The sequence below is a fragment of the Pinus tabuliformis genome, chromosome 1_1, assembly GCF_031772625.1.
Source record: "Pinus tabuliformis cultivar Carrire ecotype Pingquan chromosome 1_1, CPIR1, whole genome shotgun sequence".
In the NCBI taxonomy this organism is placed as follows: domain Eukaryota; kingdom Viridiplantae; phylum Streptophyta; class Pinopsida; order Pinales; family Pinaceae; genus Pinus; species Pinus tabuliformis.
In genome coordinates, this window is record NC_142297.1 from 850,853,158 (window position 1) to 850,863,990 (window position 10,833).

The 10,833-nt window shown below is 40.5% G+C and overlaps 1 protein-coding gene across 1 annotated transcript; it reads right to left on the minus strand.

Moving 5' to 3' along the window:
- Window positions 1-1,229: 1,229 nt before the first annotated feature.
- Window positions 1,230-1,814, minus strand: LOC149216943 (uncharacterized). The gene has a single exon (XM_089390091.1). The coding sequence runs from the start codon at window positions 1,812-1,814 to the stop codon at window positions 1,230-1,232; it is 585 nt and encodes a 194-aa protein (XP_089246217.1).
- Between the last annotated feature and the right edge of the window lie 9,019 nt (window positions 1,815-10,833).

The following is a 10,833-nucleotide window of genomic DNA, read 5'->3' on the forward strand; positions in this document are numbered from 1 at the left end:
AGAAATTATTAACAAGATATATTATTTCCCTATTCTATTTAATATAATTTTTCCTAAATAGATTATTTATGTATTTTTTTATAAATATAATTTTCTTGAAATAAATTATGGGAAAATTTGTATATATATATATATATATATATATATATATATGTGGGATGGTAATAACATTTATTGTTGATTTTTAATTAAATTTTGTTAACTAAATTCTTTTATTAAAAATTAAAAATTAATCATATTTTTAAAAAGCCTAGGGTTTTTTAGAGTGTTAAATATATATATATATATATATATATATAACAGAAATGGTTAATTTTATTTACTGATAAAAGGTTGGGTCGGAGCCTAATCAACCCATATTACATTTTCATTTTCCAAAAAACCCGGTGGGTCATTGTCATGTTCTTGCACAGCTGGGAAACTTCTATCTTATGGAATAGGGCACCAAACAGGTGCTTCGTCATTCTTTGAGAGTTCTCCTTGGGTTAAGAGGCAGTCCATATTGGCCCTTATGTTCGCTTCCTTGTTTAGATTTCGGAGGATGTGATAGAAGGAACTGGTGGTGAAATTCTGCAACACTTTTCTGAGTCTCTGCAGGGTCTTGTTGAGCACCAAATTGTTGAGATAGTCGTCTGTGTTTAAGATTTTTATCATGATTTCCGAGTCCCCGAACACTGGAATGTTTTTTTCTTCGTTCCCATGAGCAAGTTGGCAAGCTTTGAGCAGTCCTAAGATTTCTGTCTGATTGTTAGTGCTCTGCCCTAGGCCGCAACTGAAACTGTCTTTGTTGTGACCATCTGGGGGTAGATTACACCCCCTGCTCCTGATATCCTCGGGTTTCCTTTGGAAGCTCTGTCGAAGAAAATCGTAACTTTGCCCTGATTCTTCCACCACTTTTGAAAATCCAGTTCAGGGGTCCGGAGCCGCCACTCTAGGTTGGAGCAAGGCCGAGAGGGGTTCTTTTTGTTGCTGGCTCGCTTCAGAGGTGCACCAAGCCAACTGATCTCTTCAGGGAGGAGTGCGATGTCTGGCTTATGAGGCCGATTCTCCATAGTCTCCAGCAGCAATGCTTTGGCTTTGGCAGCCACTACAGTGGGAGAGCGCAAACTGTTTTTGAAAGTGGCTTCATTCCTTGCTAACCACACTTCCCAACAAATGAATTTTGGTATAGCATACCAGATTTTGGCCCACGTGGATTTGCTCTTCAACGCATGAGGGGATCGCCCTTTCTAGGAGGTGAATAAATTAACTACTGTGAGCTGCAATGGGGTTTGAGCATTGAGCTCGTGCATAGCCTGCATCCATACTTCTTGAGTGAAGGGGCAGTCAATAAACAGATGATCAAGCGTTTCCTGAGCCGAGCAGCAGAGAGGGCATCTATGGGGCCCGATAATGCCACGTTTTGCTAAGTTGTCTCCTGTCAGAACCCTTTTGTGCATGAGAACCCAGCAGAAGAAATTGATCTTTGGGAGACCAAAGGGGTCCCAAACGTGCTGCCACAACGAAGAAGAGTGGATCTGCGGGTGTTGGGCTTGGAGAACTGTGAAACCCTGCGATGTTGTGTAAGCACCGGTCTTCCCCCAGCCCCAATTGTCCCTTGAGCGCAGGTGCACAGGAGCCATTCCTGAGATCGCAACAAGGAAGAAGCGATGTTGAGGTTGCAACCTGTCTGGGGGGCGGGGGATAGCCCAAGCGAGCCAATTCCCACCAGAGTCCCATGAAGAAATATTTGCCAGCTTGTGGATGCCATGTTGAATGAGCCAGTCACGCAGATCTGCGAATTCAGGGGTGAATTTGAGGGGTTGGAGGCCCATGATCTTATCTTCCCACAACCAGATTCTTTTCCCGTTTCCAGGGATTCTGTACAGGTGTTCTTTAAAAAACTCCTAGCCTCGGCTGTAGAGCTTCCATAGAGTGGTTCCTTTACATGAAGCTCCTTCATCCATATTGTTCATTGAGAGCCCGCACAAATACTTTTTAATGAGTACTTGGCTTACAGGATGTCGGTGATTTGAGAAGATTTTCCATAGAATCTTTCCTCCCAAAGCCAGATTGGCCAACCCGGGGTCTCTTACCTGAAGACCACCTTCTGGTAATGGCCTTTTCACAATGTCCCAGCTTACCAGATGAATTTTTTTTTGATTCCCCTTTCCTCCTTGCCACAGGAAATTTCGAATCAGCTTAGAAAGTTGCTTGGTGATCATTTTTGGAGCCAAAAGAAACGAAGCCTGATAAATTGGAAGGGAGGAGAGAACATATTTTACAAGGATAAGCTTCCCGGCTGTGGTAAGCCATTGATCGCCCCAAGCAGTCATTTTTGCCTTAATTTTGTTGATAATTTCCAGCCAATGGGGGGCCTTGCTGGTTCCCAGAGTTAAGGGCAGACCTAAGTACTTGAATTTATCCCAGGAGGCGAAGCCCGTGAAGCCAAGGGATTGAGCAATCTGAAGAATGGTTTGCTGATCTACCTCCCAGCCATACACTGCACTTTTCCTCCTATTGACAAGAGCTCTGGAAACTCTGCAGAAGCTTTGTATAACATCGTTAAAATCCCTTGCAATTTTAAGGGAAGCACCTCCCAGGAGTAGAGAGTCATCGGCGAACAGGGCGTGGTTGATTGGCTCTATTCCTCTCATCGCCCTGATGCCTGGAAGTGTCCCATTTAACTTCTCTACTGTCAGCTTTCGACTTAGAGAATCTGCCATCAAAATGTACAGGAAGGGGGACAGAGGGCAGCCTTGCCTTATGCCCCTCGATGCTTTGAAATAGTTGGCCGGCCTGCCATTTACTAAAGGGGCGATCCACGACTCTCCTATACATGCTTTAATCAATCTTATAAAATCAGAGCTGAAGCCAAAAGCGGAAAGAACTTGGAGGAGAAAAGAGTGCCTTACCCGATCAAAGGCGTTCGCCATGTCCAGCTTGATGAGCATCCCTTGCTCTTGGCGTTGGTGGCTGGAATGAATGGTTTCCTGCACAAGGATCACATTATCCAGGATATGCCTGCCTTTAACAAACCCACCTTGGCTGGGAGAGATGAGTTTTTCCAGTAGAGGCTTAATTCTGTTCGCAAGGAGTTTGGAGAGAATTTTGTAGGACACATTGCATAATGAAATTGGCCTGAAACGATCAATATACATCGGGTTTGCTTATTTTGGGATTAGAGCTAGGTAAGTGGAATTTGTGCTTCCTCCCACTTTGGATTTTTGGAGGAAGCCTTTGATCATTCAACACAAATCAGCCTTGATGATGTCCCAGCAAATTCTGTAGAAATGAATGGAGAACCCATCGGGTCTTGGAGCTTTGTCTGGTTCCATCATCCAGATGACATTGCTGATTTCATCTTCAGTGAAGGGCTTCAGGAGGCTTGAGTTATCCTCCTCGTTTACCATTCTTGGAACGTGAGTGAGGAAGTCTGAAAATTCCTCCTCAGTGTCCAAACCTTCTTCTTTGTACAACTGCTGGAAGTGAGAGGTTGCAGCCTCTTTTAACAGAGTTGTACCTTTGTGGACAGTCCCATCAGGGGAGGTAATTTCAGCAATGTGGTTTCTAGAAAGACGAGCTTGAATTTGCTTATGGAAGAAGGCAGAATTTTTGTCTCTAGACACGAGCCAAAGATTACAAGATTTGAGCCTCAAGGACTCTTCCTCTACTCTGAATGATCGGAGAGTGATGAGTTGGGCTTCTTGCTCATTTTGAATTTCTGAAGAGGTAATGTCTTGCAGCTCCATGTCCAATTGCAGATCGAGCAACTGCTTGGTGGTTTGTTTTCTAAGACTAGTGGGGGAGTTTGAAGGCTTTTTTATCCATTCTTTCAAGGCTATTTTGGTGGCCTTTAGTTTCTGTTCCCACACATAGCTGGGCGATCCAAGGACAGGGATGGACCAAGCCTTCGAGACTGTATCCATAAACCCTTCCCTGTCTGTCCAAAGGGGGTTGAACCGGAAGGGGATGGGCCCCAATTTTTCCTCTTCTTCGAACAACAGTAGAATGGGTTTATGATCTGATGTCAACTTTGGTAGAATTTTAGTGGAGATAATCTTCTTTTCAGAGAGGAAGGTGCTTTGAAGTAAAAATCTGTCCAAACAGGTTGAAATATGCTCCGCCCCAGCTCTATTGTTTGACCAAGTGTAGAGCCCTTTTTTTGGCTTAAAATCTAGTAAGTCCCATTGTTGAATCAAGTCTTCCACGAAGGGAAGGAAATGGTCCCTACTAATGATACCTCCTCTTTTTTCCTTTGGCTCAAAGACTAGATTGTAGTCTCCTGCTAGAATTATATTCTTGGGGGAGTAAGCATCTAGAAAATCGGACAGGGTTTGCCAACAATCTTTCTTTTCTGCATAGAGGACTGGGACATAAAGATTAAAGAGGGCGAAGGTGATCTTACTTGCAAGGTGTCGGAGTTCGGTATAGATCTAGTGCTGCATTTCGAAGGAGCTCTCGAGATGAAATTTGTCTTCCTCCCAGAGAGTGGCGAGCCCACCACATGTACCCCTTGCACTTACTGCTTTTTTGGATTTTGTTTTCCATTTCACTTTGCTGAGATCGAGAAGGGCAGCCCCTTCTATTTTAGTCTCTTGGAGCATGAGGATATCAAGGGATTCTGATTTCAAAAGGTTCTTCACAGCTTCAGCTTTTAAGGGATTCCCCAGGCCTCTGCAATTCCAAGAGACTAATCACATTATTTACTAGCAGAGGGGGGGGCAGACCCTCGTTTGGGAGGCCTGGTTCTAATATTTTTGCTGATGGACATCTCAATTGTAGGCTGGCTACCTTGCATTTTTTGTCTCCTAGCCTCTTCTTCCCTTGCCTCTCTGTGAGATTTCCTCCCAACTCTTTTCGAAGGCCTCTCGAATGTCTCATCTTCCGAGGATCCAGAGATCTTTGGAGACTTCTTCCTTGTCATCTCTACATAGGATGGGGGGCTAGAGGCTCCTCTTGGTGATCCAGCTTGTAGAGGGGTTGTTTCTTCTAGGATTTTATCTTCTACCATAGTAATGGGCTGTTGTTCGACCTCTTCGGCTGCTAGAGCTAGGGGTTCTTCTGGGGTGCTGAGTATTTCAAAGGGGTTGCTGGATGTCTCTGCTCTTGGAGGGGCTGAGCTCCCCTCCCCTTGTAGTTGTACCATGGGAGGTGCTCCGCTCCCCGAGGGCACTCCTTTCCCTTTGGTTCTGTTATTCTATTTAGCTGGAGCTGATTTCTGGACTTGAGTCCATTGTTCTCCCTTCGAGTTCTTGACCTCCTCCTCTGCTTTCTTTTTGCATTGCCTAGCGAAGTGCTCGTAGCCATGTCAATTTCGGCATTTAAATGAGAGTTGCTCATTGTCTAACACTTGAATGCAAGACCAATCAGCGACCGTGAGCTTTATAGCTTTAGGGAGACCTTTCTCCAGGTCGACTTCTACACAGATTCTCGCGTAGGAGTATTGGTCCCTCCTTTCTGCACGATCTATATATTTTCCGAGCTTATTGCCTATGGTTTCTAGAGATTTGGGGTTCCAGCAGTGCAGAGGTAAGTGAGGTAGGTGTACCCAAACAGGAACAGCTGAGGGAACATCCTGAGACAGATCGAAGTCTGGGGTCCATTGGTTCAAGTACAGACCTTGAGGGCCCATGAGGGCCCATGAAATATGGGCCATTTCTGAAGATAAGATTCCTATCCTCTACTGAATCAAAGACAAAAACGAAGAAACCCTTACCGACTAAGTAACTTCTGATTCCTTCTTTGACCAGAGATCTCCAGTTCCTTTGCACCCAAGCATCAACGGCTTTGGGCGAGGGCCAGAGCCTGGTGAACTACCCTATAAGCCCTCATTCTGCTAGATTTAGAGCCGATCTACAGGGTTCTTTGGTCGACAGGGAAACCGTGGGAATGGTTTCCAACCTTTTGACAAACTTCTGCTGATGTTTGCTTGTTGGGCATTTGTTGCATGCTGCTACAAGCTTCCTAAACACCGTCAGCTCGGGAGGAAGAGGAGGAGCGGCCTTGGGGCCATGGCGGTGAAGCAGCTCGCAGGTGCACTCTGGATCATAGGCTCTCAGATGCCCCACGCGCGGACTCTTTCGCAAGTGACCTAATTTAACTAGTAGGGAAAAAGGCTTTTAAATCCATTTATATATTCAAAAACACATTTCAAACAATAAAAAAATCATTTCCAAATATTGTATTGTTAAATTTCAGTGAAAAGACACAAATGTGTAATAGTTAGATTGAATCTTTTTAAAATTATGATTATGTTTTGAATATATAATATTTTTATTATTAACATTAGAATTTAATAAAATTAAAATATTTTTGTGATGTTTTAGGTTAATTCCATTCAATTTTAAAGTTGATGATAAATTTGTTTATTTAATTTGACCTCTTTCAATTTTAAAGATAAACATAAGATATTACATTTTATTACATTAAGTTTTTGTTGGTCATAATGATATTCCTTCCTTCTTTGTTGAGTGTTTATTATTTTATAAGTATATATCCTCCTTTCAGGAATACATACATCCATTTTTCACATGTGATTTTTAAACATTCAATATTAATAAGATGAAATAGAAATGTAGAGGCCCTTTAATAAGATAAAAAGTTGTGTTATGGAAATTTCAAAGTTATGCTTAAGGCAAATATAAAATTTTCACCTCAATACTTGAGGTTCCTTAACTCTGTTTCATATGAAATTTCAGTTTTATGGTGGAAATTTGAAATATTTATTATAACAAAATATATTTCACTTTTGCAACCAAAACCACTTGTTAACCCAAGAAAACAAACATTGAAAAAGTACACTTCAAGGGCAAAAGATTCATAGTCCAAGGGCTCAATCCACTTCATAAATTACACTGAGAAAATACTTTATAACAACAGATTGTTACAGTCCTAAATCTACCCCTTTAGTTCCTTCTTGTTTGTTAGATATGGTAAGGGAATAATGAAGTAAGATAGGCAGAACTGTTGCTTCTCACAACCTGTTGTTGACAAAACAAAAGAAAACCAATGTTATTTTCATTTTCTCAAGGTTTTATCTCTAGTGGTCTTCATGATAAGCATTGCATCCATAACCCAACCTCTATTTCTATTTCCTCAGTGTCTTCTCTGTAGGGGTCTACATGATAAATGTTGCATCCATAACCTTGATTTTTCCTTGCTTTCACTGCTTCATGGTTCAAATGTCCTTGGTAAGTCATGTTTACATGTTAATGAATTCCCTATTATGGTCAACCTCACTTAGCAATTTTTCTAACTGGTCAGGATAAATCAATGTACCAAATAACCTTAGAAACTATTCATTAACATGAGAAACATAGGTTTGATTTTCAGATCTGCAATGCACAATATTTGGACAGTAAAGTTACACTTCATATTACAACATAATGAAGAAACAAGTAAATATTGTTAACTCATCACTAGCTAGTACAACATACCCTATTTGCTTAGCACAAGCTAGTACACTAATTGCATCCAAAACTTAGCTAGGATATCCATCATTAACATCAAACCCTATCCAACAATAAGAGCTCAAGAAGGCATCATAAGAAGCTACTCTTAGCCACTCCAAAGGCTAAGCAACAAGCTAGTATCAACACCCCCAACAACTCCACCCTTGATCGCTGACTCACATCTCACAAATCTTTTAGGAGGATCGCCAAGCTTGCATCACACAAGCTCTCAATATTATTCAATGCTCTAGTACTCATGTTTTACTCTAGGGCTTACTCCATGCAAACCCAAGGGATTCTTACATCATTCAAGTAAAATGCCTACAAGATAAACTTTAGTGCTAGCCTTCCAAGCTTCTTGTCAATTATAGTGTTTGAATCATACAAACCCTAGGCTTTCTTATCATGCATCACATAAGTACCAAGAGCTTTGAATAGTGTTACAATGGAATACCAAGAATACACCCACATAAGCTCCAAGTTCTCTTCAAGCTAAGAATTACACCAGGATTTAAGACTCCTCTACTCCTGGAAGAATTTTCCATGCATTCTTCCTCCATGTCACACAAGTAAAATAATCCTTGATCATACCGAGTTTCTAGTCTTCTTTTATCATGTCTTCTCTAGTTTCGTATCACAAACCGTAGTTCTACCTCTCTCACATTAAGGCGTGAGTCAAGGCTACTCAACAATAATACAAAGGAGTAATGACAATGAGCCAAGCATGCATTAAAGTCCTTAACTCCTCTCAAAATCATGTTCCTCTCTAGGACAAACACAATCCCTAGCTTCCTCTTGGATTGCACAAGAAAGGACTCTAAGAAGATATTCAAGCACTAATAACTATCTTCATGTCTCTTCACAAAGCACTAGGATCTATCTTCTTGTCTCCTCTACAATTTACATCACAAGCCCTAGGTTTTACACCCTATAAGACTTATCCAAGACAATTATAAAGATATAAATGTGATTACATCAATGGTAAGTAATGGCAAAGGTTCTCTTTTCCTTTCATAACGAATAGGTGAGGGAGGCCCACAAAAGGAACCTTAGATTTAAGTCAATAAGGGAACCCCGTGGAGTTCTTTACAATACAAGGATGACAAATGTTAAAGTAGGATTTCACCCAACCCCAAGTTGTTGTGCCTTTCTATAAGAATTTAAAATGTGAGAGAAAATAATTAACAACAATAACATAGAAACATGCATACTTAAATCACATATGATTTATCCTAGAGAACCCAAACTTGAAAATCCAACCAATATGTCTATTATTCCCTTGCCAAAACTTGAGCAAGCCAACCAAGTGAGCCTTCACTATTCACCTCTAGGCACATTAAAATGTAGTACAAACGAGCCTTTTAAAAACTTCAATACATGTAATCCATGGGAAACAAAAACCATTGGGTTGAAAGCCACCACAGTTGATATAACTCTTTGAATCTTTCACTGAGTCAAAGTTTAACCGAAAATTCGCCCATTTAAACTTGACTTGTGGTTTTCCTTGACCACGTCTAGCTAAGCCATCCAAGTGAGACTTCACCACTCACCTCTATGCCCTACCTTCCTCGAAGTCTATAACCAAAGTATTCAAGAATTCAACATGTCCTCCCTTACCAGTTACGTCTACCTCTAGACTTTATAATTACTTTACCAAGGGTATTGTTGAGGAAAATTAATTACCTATCATTTAATTGTCAACCCGGGGGTTTCGTAAAACTTGCGAAGCATGCGTGCACTATATATTCTAGAAATTAACTTTCAATTTAGATCAATCTAACTACGAAACCAAATAATGACAAACCAAATTCAACTATTTTAATTCAACAATCAATTCAAAAGAAATTATGGTACAATGTGTGGAATTAAATTTTAATCTATCCCACTTGCAGGAATTGAAATCTTAATCTACCACACTTTGCAGGAATTGAAGTATTAATTTGCCACACTTTCAAAAATGAAATTGCATGAAATGAAATCTACTCCAAGGAATCATGTGTGCATTATCAAATCAGGATCCTATGAAATGAATAATAAAAACCACATGATATGAAATGAAAGCAAAAAAAATCATTCTTAACCTCTAGATATGAAAGCAAATAAAAACAATCACTCTTAACCTCTCACACAGGAAAAGACATGAAAGAAAAAAATCTTAATGTATGAAAGCAATAAATCTTAATCTATGAAAAACAATACATCTCACACATTGTAGGTGGTCAATCCAAAAACATGAGGGATGGAAAGTTGAGAGGCTCCAAATACAAGCATAACCAAATCAAACTGAACATCACTCATGAGCATGGTGCCAAATCCAAATTCTATATTCAAAACATGAGCATTTCCCCAACGTTTAACATGTATTTCAAAGGAGAAGGCTCTCCTGTTTATACAAAAACATAAGAAGTTACCTCATTAACGGAGGTCCATTATTCTCTCCCTAGATCCCTAGAAAATCTCATAGAGTTACAACTCAAATAGGTAATGATGAGACACATATCCTCTTTGACCTTTATCCAAATCTTCTTATGTTAAAATTGGCAACTAGGGCCAAATTCCATGTGGGTCAGCTTATTTATGGCAGCTGATATTTTTATTGGATACTTCTCATCAAGAGGTGTAGGATTGATCTAAAGATCATCCAATTCCGATGAGTATTTATGAAGTTATGAATTTATTTATGTTATGGACAAATTGTTAAGTCAGCCAGCAACTTATGTAGGCTCAAGAAGCCCAAACGTCATGTCCATTCAGCCTATACGTTTTTGGTATAAATAGAAGAGGAGTTGATGTCATTTGAGGCAGATACACATTGAGGTGATCTCGTCTTCTCCACGTCTTGGGTTTTTGGAGCAGGAGAGAGACACCATGAGAATGTACGCTGGCCTATGATGCTCTAGTTCTAACGCACAACAATACACAGTAAACATGATGCCATATACGCAACCACGATAGATGGAAGCCGCAGTAGAAGGGAGCCATGATAGATGGAAGCAGCTGTGGTACGTTGCCCTAAGCTGCAGTGAGCATGAGAATATGCTCTTGAAGAGCCGCAGTCACAACGCTGTTCATGAGAAGACCTTAAACGCAATTCACGGGCAATGACACAATGCAACAACAGATATATATATATATATACATATATACACACACACACACACACGTAGGCATACAACGCAGCATGGAAATATATATATTACACACTGTACAAGGATTACACGCACAACAATGCCCTATACTCTACACGCAGCTCAATATGCAGTCATGGCAATATCTGATATGTCATTCAAGGTGACACGCAGTTCATACGTAGTCATGGTAGTATCTGATATGCCATTAATGGTGACACGCAACTCATATGCAGTCATGGAAATATCTGATATGCCATTGATGGTAACAC